General features: G+C 39.7%; 1 protein-coding gene across 2 annotated transcripts; it reads left to right on the top strand.

Annotated features, from left to right (window-relative positions):
* Window positions 1–7,997: 7,997 nt before the first annotated feature.
* Smp_024500.1 (hypothetical protein) lies at window positions 7,998–20,323 on the top strand (the record flags this gene model as incomplete). Of its 2 annotated transcripts, XM_018793533.1 has the most annotated exons (10): window positions 7,998–8,039; window positions 11,068–11,335; window positions 11,372–11,524; window positions 11,560–11,650; window positions 11,686–11,761; window positions 11,793–11,900; window positions 14,310–14,455; window positions 14,535–14,561; window positions 19,832–19,957; window positions 20,013–20,302. In XM_018793533.1, the coding sequence occupies 9 exons, from the start codon at window positions 11,220–11,222 to the stop codon at window positions 20,205–20,207; spliced, it is 1,038 nt and encodes a 345-aa protein (XP_018648035.1). In that variant the 3' UTR covers window positions 20,208–20,302. The 2 variants fall into 2 exon arrangements, with proteins under 2 accessions (XP_018648035.1, XP_018648034.1); XM_018793531.1 differs by lacking the exons at window positions 7,998–8,039; window positions 19,832–19,957 and having other exon boundaries at window positions 11,220–11,335; window positions 20,049–20,323.
* Window positions 20,324–20,625: the final 302 nt, after the last annotated feature.

The raw sequence follows: 20,625 nt of genomic DNA, 5'->3' as shown, positions 1-20,625 counted from the left end.
AAATATAAGACAAGACTACTAACTTAGATGTTATGCATAGGTAACCACTGAGAAAATTGGGATCGACGATTCAAATTATCATCATACTTTTTCCGTTGAGCTCCATCAGGTCACTTGTACATGTTGGTTTTACTGGGCATATAACCTTCCATGCATGCACATTGTGAGTTCTTTTTTCACCATTGCTGCGTTCAACTAAATTAATTTGTTACATTTTTAACTCTTAGACATCCCTTCTAATGGTGATTACTGGACGAGGCATTAAAATATTATCGACAACCAACCGCCTGCTGTGCGCCACTTTCCAAAGGTATACTACGAATATCGCTGCAATTGTGGGTGTTACCATCCACGCGTTGCACAGGATTCATAGAATCAATTAAATGAGTCCCATCCTGTCGCTCGCTCGACAAATAGGATGCCGACGATTTGTGCGAAATTTGAGGTTATGGACCGCGATTTAAACGTACACCAAGACAACGCAACTGCAGATAGTGGCATTTTTTCTTTTGTAATGAAAAATTAGGAATTCCAGTTTCCTACAGTGTATATATATCTTACTCCCACTTTGAATATATAAATAGACTGCTCATTAACACAATGTTGACTTTTAACTTCCGTACTAGTGGGGCATTTTTAACAGTATCGTTTCGTAAACAAACATTTCTACTGTCAATTATTTCAAAAGTCATGTTTGATACTGTATGGTTACTTTGTTTATTTACCGCCAACGGAGAAGTATGCTGTCATATAACTCAAAGTGCCTTGCTATCTTCAAACAGCATCCATTCAAAGCTCCTATAATAGTAGAGATAAGTAACCATTCGAAAACAACAAGTGGACAATAGGGTATCATAGAAGCAGTCGAAGTAATCTTTCCTCGTAACATTTTGACCATAATTATTTACCGTCGCCATTAGAATGCTGAATTCTATCTGGCAGCGCATATTTTATTCGACTGCTGGTATTTGTCACCAGCCAAATTCCAACTTCGTATTAGAGGCTGTGGCCTGAAAAGACCGAATGATTATTTTGTCAGAGCTCGTGTACAGTAACCAAAAATACGTCATTAGTTTTCTTGGTAAAAAAAAAGCTAGGAACAGTTCAGCAGCTTTGACAGTATACATGCGACAAGAGTCGTCACAAACTTATTATGGTGAAACAGATTGTGCAAACTTTGGCCGAAACAATATATATCAAACGAATAATTTGCCGTAACTTGCTTACGCCTGTTACCCCCAGTGGAGCATAGGCCGCCGACCAACATTCTCCGACCCACTCTGTCCTGGGCCTTCCTTTCTAGTTCTATCCAACTTTTGTGCATTCTTAACATGTCTGTCTCCATTTCTTGGAGTAATGTGTTCTTCGTTCTTCCTCTTCTCCTTTGACCTTCAGGATTTCATGCGAGGGCTTGCCCTGTGACGCAGTTGGGCAATTTCCTCAGTGTGTGTCCTACCCACTTCCAGCGCTTCTTCCTGGTTTCTTCCTCCACTGAATTGTGATTCATTCTCTCACACAGTAGGTTGTTGCTGATAGTTTCTGGCCAATGGATCCGAAGTATCTTGCGTAGACAACTTAATAAACACCTGTATCTTCTGGATGATGACTTTCGTAGTTCTCCAGGTTTCCTTCCCATAAAGTAGAACTGTCTCAACATTTGTATTGAAAATTCTAGCCTTGGTGTTGGTTGACAATTGGTTTGAGCTCCAGATGTTCTTCAGTTGCAAATATGATACTCTTGCTTTGCCGATCCTCGCTCTCACATTTGCATCGGATCCACCGTGTTCGTCGATGATGCTGCCTAGACATGTCAAGGTTTTAACATCCTCCCAAGCTTCTCCGTCAAGTGTAATTCGATTGGTGCATGCTGTATTGTATCAGAGAGTCTTGATTTTCCCTTTGTTTATATTGGGACCTACTGCTGCTGAGGCTGCCTCCACGCTGGTCGTCTTCTCCTGCATTTGTTGTCACGTGTGTGATAGAAGAGCCAGATCACCTGCGAGGTCTAAATCGTCCAGCTGCATCCTAGCTGTCCATTGTATCCCGTGCTTCCCTCCAGATGTTGACGTCTTCATAATCCAGTCGATCACCAAGAGAAAGAGAAAGGATGAGAGTAAGCAACTAAGCGTTGGGCCCCTCTGAGGTTACCACCGGTCCCAAGCCTGGATGAAGGAGGATGGTTGGACATGGGGTTAGCGACCCTATCCCGCAGAACACAAACTCGCTAAAGGAACTCCACCAAGAAAAAATAATTCAAATTTACTGTAACACCACTTGGTAGTTGTTAGGCCAGTAGAAAGTGGAAAGGAACAGGGATTGGTAACTTATTTACCAATATATGAACAAAAATTTCCCCATGTGTATATTTTATCCCGGATAGTTTACAGTAATACAGCCAGACATATCAGTAGCATCCAACTGTTAGGAGAAGTACATATACTAACCCTTCTTCGTTTTAGTTTTTCGACTAGCATTTTTATTGCACAATCGTCAATTAACCTACCAGGCTTCTTTGAATGACACGGAAGCTCATCAACTTGATTCACAAAAATAACTTGGAAACCGAGGACAGTTTAGAATGCCATATTTCGATGAAATATCTAGAAGTCATCACTCTTCATTCCACCACAATCAACCGCTATGACCAACATTCCTCATTCTGTCGAACATTAGTTGGCATAAACACTTATGTTGTTTATCATATTCTGGCTGAAGCATTTAAGTTGGCCTAAATTTATTTACCAAATTATAGTCCGTCTGACTCAAATAAAAATTTATACTCAGTCTCCTCATAAATAAAAAATGTACTGAAACATCTAGTCGAAGTTTAAAGCTGTAGGGTCTTAACCAAATCATTCGACGGACCGTAGCTGCTACCTTGACATGGTGGTCGGGCTTGCCTATCGTGATGACCCAACCGAGCTATATTGGCTGGAACATATGTTCCTGTAGGTTCTACCATGCCAGGCAGGTCGATTGGAGAACTGTGAGACTAAAAGCAGGGACTCAAGGTTTGAGGGCGAAGTCGTACTGCTGACTGTAGAGGGGTGTAACAGCAGTAAGGTGTTTCCTTTGGACAACCAGAATCTGCAGCGATACTGCCCTCTCACAAGGAAGGAAGGGGTAAGAAAAGGTCGACCCTAAAAATGTCACGCCTCACCTAAACTCACGGACATCCGTCACCGGAGGTAAAGCCCTTTGAAGAACGGAGCTAACACGTCAAAAACCTTCCACAGAGAGGCCGTGTGTGTCCCTTGGACTCTGCGGTCACGCTTCTAGGTGGTTAAGACCAATATTAATCCAACTTCCTTCTCAGGTCCCTCAAGAAATACCCTTCGAGGGTGTGAGCAACCGGGAAGTGATATTGGTCCTCATACCCGTAACTGCACACGAGACGAAGTTAGCAACATTCAAATCCTTCCTAGACCACCGAATAACTTCCTTGTCTTCAAGACTTACCCTTCTCACTTCCTTTTATTACCTCGCACCTCTAGGGCAAACGATTCAAGTACACAGAACGTTATTCCTGGTCTCCTGAAACCACGCTCTAAACTACATATAGGAACTTTTAATGTCCGAACATTGTGCCAAATAGGACAACAGGCTTCCTTAGCTAGGACTCTAGAATCTCGCACCATCGGTGTGTGCTGCGTCTCCGAAACGCATATACGAGATCCGAGTAGCGTCATTCATTTGACCTCACTGTATCAAAATAAAGAACCATCTCGATACACGCTTCGTGTATCTGGAAGCCCTGATGCTGCTTTCCCGTGGCCTCGCTGGCGTAGGTATTGCATTAAGTTAAGTCAAGATAATGGCGACCGTCTGTTGCTGCTATGCTCAGATAACTGCCTGTTTCCTGCAAATACTAACTTTAAGCATAAGGAAAAACATCTTTTGACATGGCGACCCCCGAATTCGTCCCAACGTTGGACCCAATTAGATCACATCGCTATCAGACACCAATGGAGGGACTCGACTGTCGCCCATTCTGCAGCACATGTTTAGACTCAGATCACGCGCTAGTGCGAGCACGTACCTGTCTGCGTCCTACTGGGCCTAGGAAAGACACTGCAAGAAAGCCTCTTAGGGTTCTACTTAATGACAACCAAGCTAAGAATATATTTCAGAAACAACTATAAAAAGCTAGGCAGCCATGTAAGTTGTGCCCACTCCGAATCAACGTGAAATGACATCCGAAAAGCTGTGGAAACAGCAGGGATATCTGTTAGTACGATAGACCATAAGGCTTGGGAGAAACACTGGATCTCAGTAGCATCTACTGCACTGGTAGATACTCGACAACTCATCCCATCTGGCTCTGAACATAACGAAGAGCGGAGTCAACTTAAGCGCAGGCTAACAAGAAGCCTGTGTAATGATCGTGAACAGTGGTGGGTAGCGAAAGCAAGAGAGATGGAAAAAGCAGCAGCAATAGGTAACAGCCGACAACTGTTCAGACTTGTTCAATTAACTGGTACTAGGAACCCCACTGTCAGCGAAACTATCTCGGAAAAAGATGGAGATATTATTCATTCTCAATCCAGGAGATTGGATCGATGGGCAGAACACTTTAGGGATCAGTTCAACTGGCCTTCAGCCACACTTCAGTTACCCACGATCCCCAGTCGTCCTGAATGGCAAATTGATGTAAGTCCTCCAACTCTCTACGAGGTTGAAAAAGCTATAGGAAATCTAAAGCGAGGGAGAGCCGCAGGTCCTGACAGGTTGACCCCTGAGATTTTTAAGGATGGTGGTCCAGTACCAGCAACGAGATTGACTGAGGTCTTAGGTAGAATCTAGGAACTGGACGTAATTCCATCTGACTGGTCCCAATCACTGATTGTGCCAGTCTATAAGAAAGGACAAAAGTCCTCCTGTGACAATCACAGAGGGATCAGTTTGACTAATATAGTGTCTAAAATATTAGCTTCAATAATACTTGGACGCCTAACTAAAGCTCGTGAAGAGCAGACTTGAGAAAACCAGGCTGGTTTCCGACCTGGACGTGGTTGCATAGACCAGATATTCACCCTACGTCAGGTCCTAGAACATAGACATACATTCAGACGTCCCACAATAGTAGTATTTCTCGACCTTAAGGCGGCATTTGACTCAGTTGATCGTGAGGTTCTATGGCAGTGTTTGTCAGTGAAAGGAGTACCAAAGAAGTACATTAACCTCATAAAGGCTCTCTACTCGAACACAACTGGTCGAGTTAGAGCCTATGGCGAACTGTCATCAGAATTGACTACCTCAAGTGGTGTTCGTCAGGGTTGTCCACTCTCTCCATTCTTGTTTAACTTTGTCGTTGACATACTTTTAGAGATAGCACTTTCATCATCTCAATCTCCAGGAGTTGAACTTTTACCGGGAGGCTCACTTGTTGACTTGGAATTCGCCGACGACATAGTTTTATTTGGCGAAGACGCTGACAAAATGTTGAGTCTTCTGACCACTATGAGCAACAATGCAGGCATGTTCGGGATGCGATTCTCCCCCTCGAAGTGCAAAATGTTACTTCAGGATTGGGTTGCATCGACACCTTTTTTTCCTTCTAAATAAATATTATTCTTAAGATTACGAAGTTTTAGATTGAGACAATAACTTGAGTTACGTTGAATTCAACTTATCAGACTCGTTTTATCTTCACTATGTATATACAACTCATACATATTGTTTATCTTTTGCACCTAATTGAGACTTTCATAGCATCACCCAAAACTGTCTGCACAAACAAACACTTATTCTAACGTCACATCTTACTGCAACAATAAGTTATTTACTTATCAATTTATTCCGTTTTATTTTATTTTTATTACTCGTTTTGCTATACATACATAGTTGTTTATTCTTGTTCTGCGTTAAGATATTTACGTATTCCGCGTCTCCTTTATTTCTATTTCCTTAGTTTATTCCTTTCCTTCTTCAAAATCAATTCAAAATTCTTGCTAATTACACAGAACCTGATTTATTATTACTATTCTATTATTAATATTTTATTTTCCTTTTCCTTCCTTTCTCAAACATGGCATATGTAATGTTAACATTATTGAAAATTGTGTATTATTGCATTTTTTGAAGAAACCCGAAATGGTTTCTTCACAGCACTTATGTATCCATAAGGTGTTTGTGAATAATAATAATAATGATAGGGAGTGAAGTAGTTGAGCGTGTTGACAGCTTCACTTATCTTGGGAGTCTCATCAGCCCTTGTGGTCTGGTGTGTGACGAAATCTCAGCACTGATTAGAAGGCTCGTCTAACTTTCACCAACTTGCGTCATTTATGGCGTAGGCGAGATATCCGTCTAGCAACTAAAGGACGGGTTTACTGTGCAGCAGTTCGTCCCGTCCTACTTTATGGCAGTGAAACATGGCCGGTAAGAGTACAGGATATTCGTAGGCTGCTGGTATTCGATCATAGGTATCTTCGAAGCATTGCGCGTATGTCCTGGGACCACTGGGTAGGTAATGCAGTTGTTAGGAAACGGGTACTAGGTAATGATGGCAAATCGATTGACGAATTAGTGAAACTTCATCAGTTGAGATGGTTGGGACACGTGTTACGTATGCCCAACCACCGAATGCCCTGACGTGCAATGTTTCATGGTGTAGGAGCAGGTTGGAAGAAAGCTAGAGGCGGCCAGACCAAAACGTGGCACAAATACATGAAGCCACTGACGATTGGACTGAGCCATGTTGGTAGGTGTAGGCTTCCTGGTTGGGATTCGCGAGATGATAGCAATCGATGGTTAAAGACCTTGAATGACATAGCTCAAAATAGTTTGCCATGGCGAAGGTGCATCCACTCTTTGTGTTCTTTCTAATTCTAATCTTCTGAATTCTTCATGTTCCTATCTTTTTTCTCTTTCCAAATTTATTTCATTGGTTTATACTCCTTCAATAGTATCTCCAAACCCTTATTTTTCACATAATACTTATACTCTTACTACTTCTACTAATATGGGATTTGAATCGACAACTTCATCTCTGTGCTAATGTGGTATGGCAACTCGGACTGATGTACGTACGTACGAAGTTCTACGTTGTAACTGACTGACTGACTGACTGACGAGCCACGAAATCAGTTCGGAGACTCAAAATCAAACCTTATGAAGAGCGCCTCCAATTACTTAACATTTACCCGTTAGATTACAGGTGTCTTGGAGGTGACCTTCTTATGACTTACAGTATCCTTAATACTTCTGGTCATCCCCTTACACATCTTCTTAAGCTTAGTCACAACACTAACCTAAAAGGTAACACCCAGAAACTGGAGACCCAACATAGCAGAACAGACTGCAGACACAACTTCTATTCCGTAAGAGTTGTCAAGTGCTGGAATTCGCTGCCGACTGAGCTAGTCCAAGCGACTTCCCAGGAGTCCTTTAAGAGGAAACTTGACTTATTCTTAAGGACTAAGGATAACTTATTATGATTTACTAAATTCTTTTTTCCTCTATTATCGTTCATATACCTAGGTTTTTGCCTGGAGGTATTGGTGATCCACTGCTACTAGACACGGAAGCCCGTTAAGCGAAAGCCTCTTCTATACCGTCCTCAACCATTTGAACCATTTGAACCTATGGTTTATGGACGACCTTTAAGCGACCCTAAGGTGACCTTGGGGTCGTCCACCTAATAACTAAGGCCTAATGAGAATTGTAAACCCGTTACCTTTTGCCTGTTTGCTTCGTCCATAAATTATAGTCTCGCCATAAATTATTCCTAGTCTCCAGATTATAGTTAGAAAATGGGTGGTTATCAAATGAAACAAGTTACTGTACTGCGAATTTGAAGTCAGCAGTACTTGATTGTATTATGAAATCGTGAAAGATTGAAACAAATAATAATGAATCGAGGAAAATGAAAAAAACGATTGCAATGGTCGTTCACCTGAAGGACTGAGTTAACAACAGTGTGATCGCGTAAATGTGAGAATTTAACATGGGACTGACTGCAATTCTTATGCTTATGAAAGTGAACAAATCAGAATGCAGATAGGGATTTGGCGCAAATATTCAGCTGACAACTGCCTGTAATGCTTCTGGGTTTTTTTTCGTGGGACACCCTCGCAGTATGTATTTATTATTTTTGTAGGACTGTAAAGTCTGCTGTCAGTCTTACAATCGGAATGAATCGTCACAGTAATAATTCTATGATTGTCAGCTCCATCCCCGGGGCTGATACCACGTGCTCGGGTAAGGCGTTCCTATCATTGACTATTCGATGAGAAAAACGGAGCTTCACTCCGGGTTTAATTGGTCATGGCTTTTTGGACCTTCTTGCTATGACCTCGTAATTGAAGATGCAGAACGCTAACATAAGGTCACTTCGCGTTCAATGGTGCGATTAGACGTAAAGGTTCGAGTGTTACAAGCGTTTATCGGTGGGGAGTTTAGGAAAACCCTTCACTTACTTTGTTCCCCAACGCTGAACACCCGAGTGTCAGCTTCTTCAATATGACATGAACCAACTGTCTTGCATAAGTGGAGTGTAAAATCTGAAACGTCTCATTAAAGCATTTGAATTCTCAGCGAAGTGACAGTCACGCTCGAAACCATTTGTGGGCTGCTGTGTTGCAATCTATAATTTCTTTTCAGTTGTGACTTATTGTTATTCCTGTCTTTCTGTCCCTCCACGCGTGGAATTGATGTACAGTTAGCGGTATACTGGTAACTATTACCGTGTTCGATGTGCATTAGCATATTCCCTAGAATCGATTAACAAGCCCCGACTTTGGGACCATCTAACCAATTCGTCTACGTCAGCTGGGAGATCAAGATGATCGGTCTCACTTCTGGGACTAGTATAAGCAAATTTCCGGATATATGTTGCTTTTATTTCCCCGTTGTTTTTGGCTTAAGTAATGGTCAGTACTAGTGCATGTTTCTTGTATCTCAAAGTAGACTCAAGTCTATTAATGATAATGCTGCTAAATGCTTTTAGTTAGTACATCACTGTATCGACCACATATTCACCATTCGTCAAGTTTTAGAGCACAAACATGCTTATCGGCGTCCGACAATGATAGTTTTTCTTGACTTAAAAGCAGCATTTGACTCTGTAGACCGAGAGGTTCTGTGGCAGTGTCTGTCATTGAAAGGTGTACCTCAGAAGTACATAAACCTTGTGGAGGCTCTTTACTCGAACACTATCAGTCGAGTGAGAGCTTATGGCGAACTGTCATATGATTTTACAACCTCAAGTGGTGTCCGTCAAGGCTGTCCACTATCCCCATTTTTGTTTAACTTCATTATAGACCTGTTGCTGGAAATAACACTCTCGTCGACTGAATTTTCAGGAGTTGATCTTCTACCATGAGGTTCACTTATTGACTTAGAATACGCAGATGACGTAGTCCTGTTTGGTGAAGACACTGACAAAATGCAGAGTCTTCTGTTGGAACTCAGTAATAATGCCAGGATGTTTGGGATGCGTTTCTCCCCATCCAAATGTAAATTGTTACTCCAGGACTGGCCTGCGTCAACACCTGAACTAAGGATAGGGAGTGAAGTAGTCGAACGCGTCGACAACTTCACTTATCTTGGAAGTCTGATCAGCCCTAATGGGTTGGTGTCTGACGAAATCTCAGCACGGATTCAGAAAGCTCGTTTGGCTTTTGCCAACTTACGTCACCTATGGCGAAGACGAGATATCCGTCTATCAATTAAGGGACGAGTATACTGCGCAGCAGTTCGTTCTGTTCTACTTTACGGCTGCGAAACATGGCCATTAAGAGTAGAAGATACTCGTAGGTTACTAGTATTTGACCACAAATGCCTTAGAAATATTGCTCGCATCTGCTGGGATAACCGGGTGAGTAATAGTGAAGTTAGACGCAGGGTATTAGGGAATGATGGTAAATCAGTTGATGAGGTCATGAATCTTCATCGACTGAGATGGTTGGGCCACGTGTTACGTATGCCTGAACATCAATTACCACGACGCGCAGTGTTGACTAGTGTAGGGGATGGTTGGAAGAGAGTTAGGGGCGGCCAAACCAAAACATGGCATCAGTGCTTGAAGTCACTAACTTCTAGTCTGAGTCATGTTGGTAGATGCAGACTACCTGGTTGGGGTCCGCGTGACTATCTTAACCAATGGTTGGAGACTCTGTGTGACATGGCTCAGAATCGATCACAATGGCGTAGGTGTATACACTCTTTGTCTTCCCTTAAACCTTGAGATTAAAATTGCTTCATAACTTTTTCCTTCCTATACTATATCCTTATATACAACCTTTCTTTATATACTACCACCACTAAATCAATTACTTCTATGAATCCGGTGTTCATCTTGTTGTGCTAACGAGGTATGGCGACTTGGACCGATGCATATGTGTGCCTGGTCCTACGTTGTCGCTGACTGACTGAGTACATCACATTGAACAGTCCCAAAATCTCAATATTTTCGGTGGTGATTTACAAGTGTGATTAAAATATTCGTTCATTTAAGATGGGGACATATAAGTTGTCTCAGTAACTTTAAGTCCGTCCCAGGAAACATTAACACGCAAAATGCTTATAAGTTGGGCTTTGTTGTTTGTCAAAACACTTCCCAACGTCTAGCTAGTCGGCTTAGTAGCCTCGCTCCTGTTAGCCTTGGCAACGAACCACATATTGTTCTTTCCAACAGATATCGACTTCCTTCATGTTTGTCTCCCTAATACAAAATTTGAGAGCTGGATATGAGTATCGTCTGATTCTGTTGTATCAAAACTCACATTAAAGATCTTCAGTTACTAATTACTAAAACTGCTAATTACCATAATGCTCAGTTCATTACTGAGCATCCTAGACTACCCATATTTTCGTTTGATCTTATCAACCTACACCTACGGTAGTGTAGTATATCGTGGCCAGCCGTTGGGCATGGATGAAGCTTCATATCCCCCGGTAAATTTTTATTTGGTGTTGAATGATTTTGTTGGTAGTCTCAGTCACCACTCATGTATTGCTGTTTATCCTTTTGTCTCCTCTGGACAGTAAGATGGGTGTTTAAATCAAATGTTACTTCTTAGAACTATTATTACTTATCTATATTTGTTTGTCTCATTGTTGCAGTCCGCCTATGTCCTGCTCCTTGATTAATCTGTGTTTTGCACACATCATTGGCTGATATTTACATCGTTAATAACCATAATAGCATTTTAGGAAGAGCTGAAACCGATAGGTCCGACAGACACTAACCGTCTTCTTCCAAACAATTACATGCAATGTTAGCTGCTTGCTTAACAAATAAACTTGGCATTGGTTTATTACCAAGATTTGGTCTCCGTGCTCCGGAATTCATAATCAGAAGGTATCTGATTTCTCCCAGTCGCCCAACTAAGTAGGTTAACGTTGATTATTTAATGTCTCGCCACAGATTAGAACTAATTGGTCACCTCCAAAAGGCCTCTGAGTCTTTATATGAGCCTGGTCAAATATTTTTACACAAGAAATTTGGTTATCGTGGTATTGTGCTACAGTGTTGGAAGGGAAAACTGTTCGATCGTAATCTACAATCTACCGAATCAGTGTATGTTTACTTTATTGTCTGCTAGTCTGATTTAGAGAACTAACGTCTCGTGAATCTCCAAAGGGAGAAGAATCTGAAATAAATGTTTACCAAGTTTTAACGGATCAAAGTGATACTGAAATTTGTGTACGATGGTCTAGTTTTTGAGCTCTAGTTTCTAGAATTCTGCTTTAAAACCTGGTATTACTTTTTTACCTGATGATAAACGAGCGTTTAATTCCATATATATAGTGTCAGGTTTGTTTAAATTTCAAATTAATGCCTACAGAAATGGACTATGTTTTCCATGATGATATCATACCTTACGTTCCGCAGGATGCGTCGCCAATTAAAAACCAATATTTTAGTGAATTCTTACTTTCTGCTCCAGACAAAGGTAATTCTTACAAAGCGTTGAAGTAATAATAGTTTTCAGTGATTTGCCATTCAGCATCCACCTTTTTTATGTTCCTTTGTTTTTTATGCATACACAATTCATCTTATCTATCCATCTTAGCTATCTAGAAAGTAATTGACTATCGATTTCGAAATAATGCTGTTTCACAGCATATACAACTCCCACTAATAATAAGAGTTAAATTTTATGACTTCTCTTAAATGTCTAATTTTTTAACCCTTCAATTCCAGTACGTTCAAATAGTTAGCCATAGCAGCCCGTAGTCTGAGTTACCGTAGTGGAGTATAGGTATTATACTAGTTGTAAATGAAAAAGAATGAATGGAATTTCAAAGTGCTTCGTTCATTGTTCAGCAGTAGTTACTAATAATAAAATATACCAAATCATATTATTCTGTCTAATATAGAGGAACATTTGTCCGTAGATGTCTCCCATCTATACTACCCCATAAGTAACTAACAATTTTAGAAGCTAAAATCATTTGGACATTATTTCCTAATAATTACGTATTTCGCTGTAGTAGCCGTTTCGGAAGCTCATTTGTTTGTAGCTGCTAACAATTTAAATAATTTGATTGATATCTATAATTCTGCATTCATTGAAATGGGTTCTGTAATGTGATTCGTTTTGGTTCCATAATCTATGGCAAGTTCCGACTTGTAAATAAAGCAACTGCTTTGTGCAAATTGCTTCAGTAAGCGGTAGTGTCTAATAGTTCTAATCATCAATAAAGTAAAAGTCTCTTTATCTCACTATGATGAAGATAACCAGACTTTACATTAGCATTTTATTCGCTTGAGATTTGTATACAGATATTTGGTCCCAGTTTTGAATGTGGTATCAGTGACAAACTACTTGGTTATTTGTAGGACAAAAAATTTACTGCAGTAGGAGGATATCAAGAATGTGCCACGCAAATGAAACTTTGTTATGCAATTGGTTCCCGTTATGAATTTGAATGATATTGTTTTAAAGACAGAAAAGAAGAGATCATACATTTTCTAGTTAAAAGTATTGCCAAGAGAGCTTTTTAGTTAAGGAACTTTATCTCACGTTTATGAAGGATATGATCGGAGACTTGTATAGGACCTCCAATGTTTTCTATTCTAAGCCATATCTGTCATAGTCTAAAATGACTGAGTTTCATGAATTCTAGGGCACTAGCCGGAGAGATGAGAGTGATCGACGGGTCACAGTTCTGTACAATAAACTTTCATACTGTGGTGTCCTGTCACAAACTGGCCTCACCTCTTTTCACCGAATTCAGGTATCGGTAAATAATCGATTGTGTGGAAGCCTGTATGACATCAGTGGAAAAACAATTAAAACATGGATAGCCATGACTTAATTAGCTCAGCAAGTCAAAGTGATTACAATCATTTGAACTAATCTATACATACAAAACATTGATGTGTAATTCATCGGATAAATAAGAAGCGTAACAGAGCCTTATATATTATATATAGACACAGTGCTCACTCAGTATCATAAAGGTCTGTTTAATTGTATCATTTTATCGGATCTTTACCACAAATAGATTGTTACGATTAATGTTTTGTTAATGTCTCTCAATGTAGATTAAATCTTAAATTAAAAATTGTCACATGTATCCTATAAAGCTGATTGCTACTATTAATCTCACTCATTTAAGTAATAATTTGAGAAACGAAGGTAGAGTGAAATTACTACTAAGTTGACAAAACTATTTTCAGCTAGAGAATTCTACTCGTAAAAGTTATGCATACCCTATATAGTCTGGGGTTTTTCAAGCCAATGAAGATACGTGGAAGCAAACTGCACATTTGTGGCCATCAAATAACGAAGTAGAGGGATTCACGATTAAATCTTCGATCTACAAAATGTTACGAAAGCCAAATTAATGTGAAACTGTTCTTTGACCAAATATTCGAAACAAATACATCCTCTTCAGTTTCGAAAACATATTGCCGTTGTAATAAAATGGAACAGAACTTAGTCTTATTTGGCCTTAAAAAAGCATCCACGTGTAATTCAAACTTGATAATGTCTATGATTCCTGTTATATCTCTTTGAAGCCTCATTTTTGTTACTCCTATCATATTTTATTCGATTTAAACTGTTCAGATTAATATAAGTTCAACAGAACTTAAAAATCTCGACTTCAACGTAAAGTCTCTAAAGGTTATAAGCAGAGTTGGATAGTAAATTGATTGTATAAAAACGGAACTGTTTTGTTTTCTTACATTTTTAGGGTGATAAAATATTAAGCGCAAAAGTACTTAGTACTCTACACAGTTATTTAAATAAAATCTTACTTCCTAAATTATTTATCTCTATCTGATTGCTTAGTTTCATGAAATATTGTATCTGTTAAAATTATGAATGTTTGCAAATATCCTCTTACAAAAGATCCACCATTTATTCCGACCGATCACTTAAAACGCTGGATTGAGGCGCGAAAGCAAAGTCTAGAAGTTACATCGATACATCGCGAAGTGACCGAAGGTATTCAAACAACAGTATTGCCTTTTTACATGGGCCGTCGAGTAACAGAGGTAAGTTATTAAATATAAATTTTATGCAACCCAATGTATCCTCTATTGCTTTATATAAACCAAGTTGTTTTCCTTTCAGGACAAAAAGGAAAATGATGTACGCTACGTAAGTTTGTTTTTCACAACTGTGTCGTTCCGTAATATTCAATATTTAAAATGTAAATTTTACGGTAAGCAGCTCTCGAAAGATAAAAAATCATAAAAAGGTAGTTTACTGTTAGACTGTAAATTAAACTGATTAATCACTAAGCGGTAAGAATTGCCACTTCCACATAGTACTTAGTGCTCTTTGAATTCTATTGATCATGTAATGTGTTCATTTTTTTAAGTGACTCTACATCGCGTGTGCTACAGTTTTATATAAGGTAGTCGGAGGTAATCAGTAGAGAAACCTACCCCTACACGTAGATTTCATGTTCGTTGCTTGTCTTCAGTAGGACGTATCTGCAATATCAAGGGTATCCGACCATCCTTAGGGCCTAGACAAGCACAACAAAGTTCACCACTTAATGACAAATCAATCTAGTTATCTCAATTCTGAAAATTATCATTCTTAACCCGCATACCTCGGTGGTAATGTCTTATACTGAGAAACTGGCTTACATCCTACAATAAGAACTAATTCTCTCAAGATTCCAGCCGTGTCTTGCTGACGAGTTTCAACTGACACGAAATCTAAACCCACGGTTCGCTGCTATCTCTAACCATCTTACACCAACGTGTAGATGGTCTTCGAATCCCAGCGGAACATTAATATCATCATGAATTGGATTTTTTTATTCACTCCTGTAGTTTTTTATGGGCGACTTCAGGTTAAATAATTTAAAACAAACGACACCTCACAACCTTTACTCAAACGTAGTATATAGTAACAAAAATCAGGTCCAGTATTCAAGTACAGGTTCGTGTAATCAGCCACGCACCACGTTTTTGGAGCCAGATAGATGTAGCACACCAAATAAAAGTTTATTAAATAGTTTCAGATGACCGTAAAATACTATGGCAATCGACTTAATGACAATTAAGTATTTACAGTGAAGATGGTATATAAAATGAATTTGAGTCTATTTATTTCGAAATAAAATATTTGATTACATTTCAAAATGAAACAATTGTGCATAAAGTCGATGGGTTACATCCTAGGTCAAATTTTTTACGCCTCATTGGAATGAAATTGGAATATGTGAAGTGCAGTAAAGACTCAGACTTCTTAATAATGAATGGTTACATCTTCAGAAGAGAGAAAGTAGTTAATAACAAGAATATTTAGATATATACGGACTATCGTACCGCAAGCTGTAGGTCGCGCAGTCATACGACGTATGAATTCATTACAAAATGGCCGACGAAGCGAAGTTATATTCCAGATAAATGCTAAAAAGACAGTCATCAGTGAAAGATTACGTAGTTTCTTCGCCAAGTTCCCACATCGAATAATGGCTACAGTGTCAATCGTTTTGTTGTATATAGTATCAGCTCAACTTTCAGTTGTTAATCTAGTGAAACAGATAATTCAGCGTGTACGAGATAAAAGGTGAGCGCCCTTACCAAATCCAAGTTTCTTGAATGGGCTAAATTTAACCTCTGAATATAGAGCGACTGGTAAGGGAGGGAATTTCCTACTTCATAACACTGGACTGAGAGAAAGTAGAATTTCGATACTTTCTACATCTCAGTCTGGAACTTTTGAAACAGTGTCCTCATTGGTATACTAATGGGACATTCGGGATCTCACCACTTTTATTTAGTCAGCTATACGCGATTCACTCTGTGAAATCCGTTGCGATCTTTCCATTGGTTTACATTTTTAGTGACAGAAGTAGGGATTCGTATGCGTACATATACAGTATAATAGTTCACTAAGTTTCACTGAATACGATAAAGGAGGATATTTTCGGGAATACATATAATGAAAAATGCTAAGTACCATCTTTTTACTCTTCACTAGACGTTTAAAAAACTACATTTTTGAATGGTCATTAAGGCAAAGGGACAGAGTGGATCGAATAGGTTTCACAACTTTAAGTCATTGTTGGGAAGGCTCGATAAAAGACTGCCAATCGTTCCCGAATATATGTTCAGACTCTGATCATGCTTTATTATGAGCACGCATTTGCTTGCGCCTTAATGGACGCAGAAAAACCACATTAAGAAGACCCATTTGAATTGAACTCAGTGACGAGAAAGTCAAAAGTAGATCCCAGGAACAACTGAGTTCACATCTAGGCAGTTCTGTAAACGAGGCTGACCAAGATGTTGCTTGGAAAGATATACGAACAGCTGTAGAAACAGCAATAACATCTGTTAGTAATTTAAACGAAAGGGTTACAAAAAACCAATGGATTTCTAAGTCCGTTGCACTGATGGATTCTCGTAAACTCGTCCCATCAGGCTCTGAACACTAAGAACGAAAAAAAATCAGATATAGGTTAACCAAAAGTATAAAGAGCGACCATGAGCAGTGGTGGGCAACGAAAGCAAAAGAGATGGAAAAGGCAGCAGCTATAAACAACACCAGACAGTTTTGCAGATTAATAAAGGAAACCAAAATTAAGAAGGCAAGTGTAGGTGAAACGATCTCGGAAAAAGACGACACTTATCTTCTCAGTCTAGACGTTTAGAACAATGGTCGAAACACTTTAAGGAGCAGTTCAGCTGGCCTTCAGCTACTCTATGGCTACCCACTATTTCCAAACAGCCTGAATGGAACATTGAAGTGGGCCCCCGACCCTAGCTGAAGTTCGAAAAGCTATAACTAATCTGAAACGAGGAAGAGCAGCTGGTCCTGATGGATTGGCTCCAGAGGTCTTTAAATATGGTGGTCCAATTTTAGCGACTAGGTTGACTAATATTCTGGCTAAAATCTGGGAGTTGGACGTAATCCCATCCGACTGGTCACAATCACTGATTGTCCTAATATATAAGAAGGGGTCCAAATCATCCTGCGATAACCATAGAGGGATAAGTCTAACTAACACAGCATCTAAAATATTAGCCTCAATAATTATCGGGCACCTAACTAAGACTCGTGAACTGCAAACACGAGAAAATCAGGCTGACTTCAGACCTGGTCGTGGCTGCATCGACCACATATTCACTATTCGTCAAGTTTTAGAGCACAAACATGCTTATCGGCGTCCGACAATGATAGTTTTTCTTGACTTAAAAGCAGCATTTGACTCTGTAGACCGAGAGGTTCTGTGGCAGTGTCTGTCATTGAAAGGTGTACCTCAGAAGTACATAAACCTTGTGGAGGCTCTTTACTCGAACACTATCAGTCGAGTGAGAGCTTATGGCGAACTGTCATATGATTTTACAACCTCAAGTGGTGTCCGTCAAGGCTGTCCACTATCCCCATTTTTGTTTAACTTCATTATAGACCTGTTGCTGGAAATAACACTCTCGTCGACTGAATTTTCAGGAGTTGATCTTCTACCATGAGGTTCACTTATGACTTAGAATACGCAGATGACGTAGTCCTGTTTGGTGAAGACACTGACAAAATGCAGAGTCTTCTGTTGGAACTCAGTAATAATGCCAGGATGTTTGGGATGCGTTTCTCCCCATCCAAATGTAAATTGTTACTCCAGGACTGGCCTGCGTCAACACCTGAACTAAGGATAGGGAGTGAAGTAGTCGAACGCGTCGACAACTTCACTTATCTTGGAAGTCTGATCAGCCCTAATGGGTTGGTGTCTGACGAAATCTCAGCACGGATTCAGAAAGCTCGTTTGGCTTTTGCCAACTTACGTCACCTATGGCGAAGACGAGATATCCGTCTATCAATTAAGGGACGAGTATACTGCGCAGCAGTTCGTTCTGTTCTACTTTACGGCTGCGAAACATGGCCATTAAGAGTAGAAGATACTCGTAGGTTACTAGTATTTGACCACAAATGCCTTAGAAATATTGCTCGCATCTGCTGGGATAACCGGGTGAGTAATAGTGAAGTTAGACGCAGGGTATTAGGGAATGATGGTAAATCAGTTGATGAGGTCATGAATCTTCATCGACTGAGATGGTTGGGCCACGTGTTACGTATGCCTGAACATCAATTACCACGACGCGCTATGATGACTAGTATTGGGGACGGTTGGAAGAGAGTTAGGGGCGGCCAAACCAAAACATGGCATCAGTGCTTGAAGTCACTAACTTCTAGTCTGAGCCATGTTGGCAGATGCAGACTACCTGGTTGGGGTCCGCGTGACTATCGTAACCAATGGTTGGAGACTCTGTGTGACATGGCTCAGAATCGATCACAATGGCGTAGGTGTATACACTCTTTGTCTTCCCTTAAACCTTGAGATTAAAATTGCTTCATAACTTTTTCCTTCCTATACTATATCCTTATATACAACCTTTCTTTATATACTACCACCACTAAATTAATTACTTCTATGAATCCGGTGTTCATCTTGTTGTGCTAACGAGGTATGGCGACTTGGACCGATGCATATGTGTGCCTGGTCCTACGTTGTAGCTGACTGACTGAACTACAAAAAATCGGATCAAATCCCTTCGCAGACGTCGAATTACAGAAATAATAGAGTAGAAAAATACACTTAGTGATTCGAAAAATCAAACCAGTATTAAAAACCATGTAAAGGACTAATTACGATGTATTTCAGTATTCTATTGACACTGATTGTTATTGCACTTCTATCGAGTTCTTCAAAATAAAAATGGCATTTGCCTGTAAGTAATAAATGTTCCTCACTAAATACAACACGGCCTAAAAAGGTAATTATTCCATGATGACTGTGTTCAGCGAGACAGACCCTGATACCTAGGAGCGTAATTTAAGACACGAGGACCTTCGACCTATGCAGAGCTGAAGACAGTACGGTTTTTAATTTGCTGACTGGACTTGTAGTCAACATGCATACTGACGTTATCTTGTAACATTATTGTTGAAGTTTTGTTGGTAGTTAAATGAAAGATATGTCTTTTTGGTCAGTCAGGATACCTTATAAGGTTAGGATAATTACGTGGATTACGCAGAGAAAGTTTGTGGGCCGACAACAATCGTCGTAACGGTTTTTCTTGAAACATGCTTACACAGAACTAATGTTGATCATATCCCGAAAACTATTCAGCGTGTTGTCAGGTATGGTCTCCTTGAATTACGTTTTATATGGTCACAGAGGTTGCGTAAAATCCTCATATTTTGTGCTGAACAGAAGGATTAGTAACCGAGTAAGCTTAACTAGCTGGTATGTTTTACATTCGTGAAGATAATCAGTGTTGAAATAATCAAGCCGCGATCTGACTGAAATACTATTCATATACAATTTGCATCTAATAATCTCGAAAACCACATCACACTAACATCAAACGAAATGACATGTTCCCTAATTTCTTCCATATTTGAAATAGTGGCGCTATTTAATCCGGTTAGAAAACCTCACGATGGACCGCGTTCAACTACGTGAACGCTTTTTGAAAATTTTCTCAGTGTCCGGAAACCTTGAATCAATCGGCGGAAAAGGAGTTGTAGGGATGGTAAGTACGGTGCACTTCACGCATATTCTGATTTACTTTTCCCTGTTAATTTCAGCAACCTGTCCTTTCCCCAGAATGTCCTGTTTTTCAGTATCACAGTCATATCCACTTCCCTATGGAATGGGCACACATGTGGGGAACGTTTCGGTTTGAAAGACACAATGGTACTAGTTTAGATGTTAAAATACCATCTTTCCCGCTGTATGATCCCACGTGTTCTTCAAACTCGAGTAACGAAAACCTTGGTTAATTATCAACAATCGTCTTCTTACGAGCATGGCTACCTGATGTTGACACTCCCAAGACCATAAACGATTACAACACACACCAAAAAATTGTAACCATAATAAATAAAATGTTTAGATTTCCACCGAAATTCCATTTATTTGTACTTCACAAAATGCGTCCAAATGATTTGCCTTACTTCACAATAAGAAAATGCACATCTATTCACTCATGAAATATGTTGCATAATTCATTAACTTTAAAACCAAGAAGTTATTTTTGAAATCTCCAAGGTAACACTATAGGGAAGAAAATATCTCAAAATAAACAGTTTAATGAAAAATTAGGGTGCTTAATTAGCTTAAATCAATAACTCCCAGGGAGAGCACGGATAAGGGGAAATCTTGGCTTGTTTGTTTGTAATTAGAAAGTAAATGAAAAAC

The sequence above is a fragment of the Schistosoma mansoni genome, chromosome 1, assembly GCF_000237925.1.
Source record: "Schistosoma mansoni strain Puerto Rico chromosome 1, complete genome".
Taxonomy (NCBI): Eukaryota; Metazoa; Platyhelminthes; class Trematoda; order Strigeidida; family Schistosomatidae; genus Schistosoma; species Schistosoma mansoni.
The sequence above is the reverse complement of the archived record's forward strand: the minus strand, read 5'-3'. Positions and strand labels throughout refer to the sequence as shown.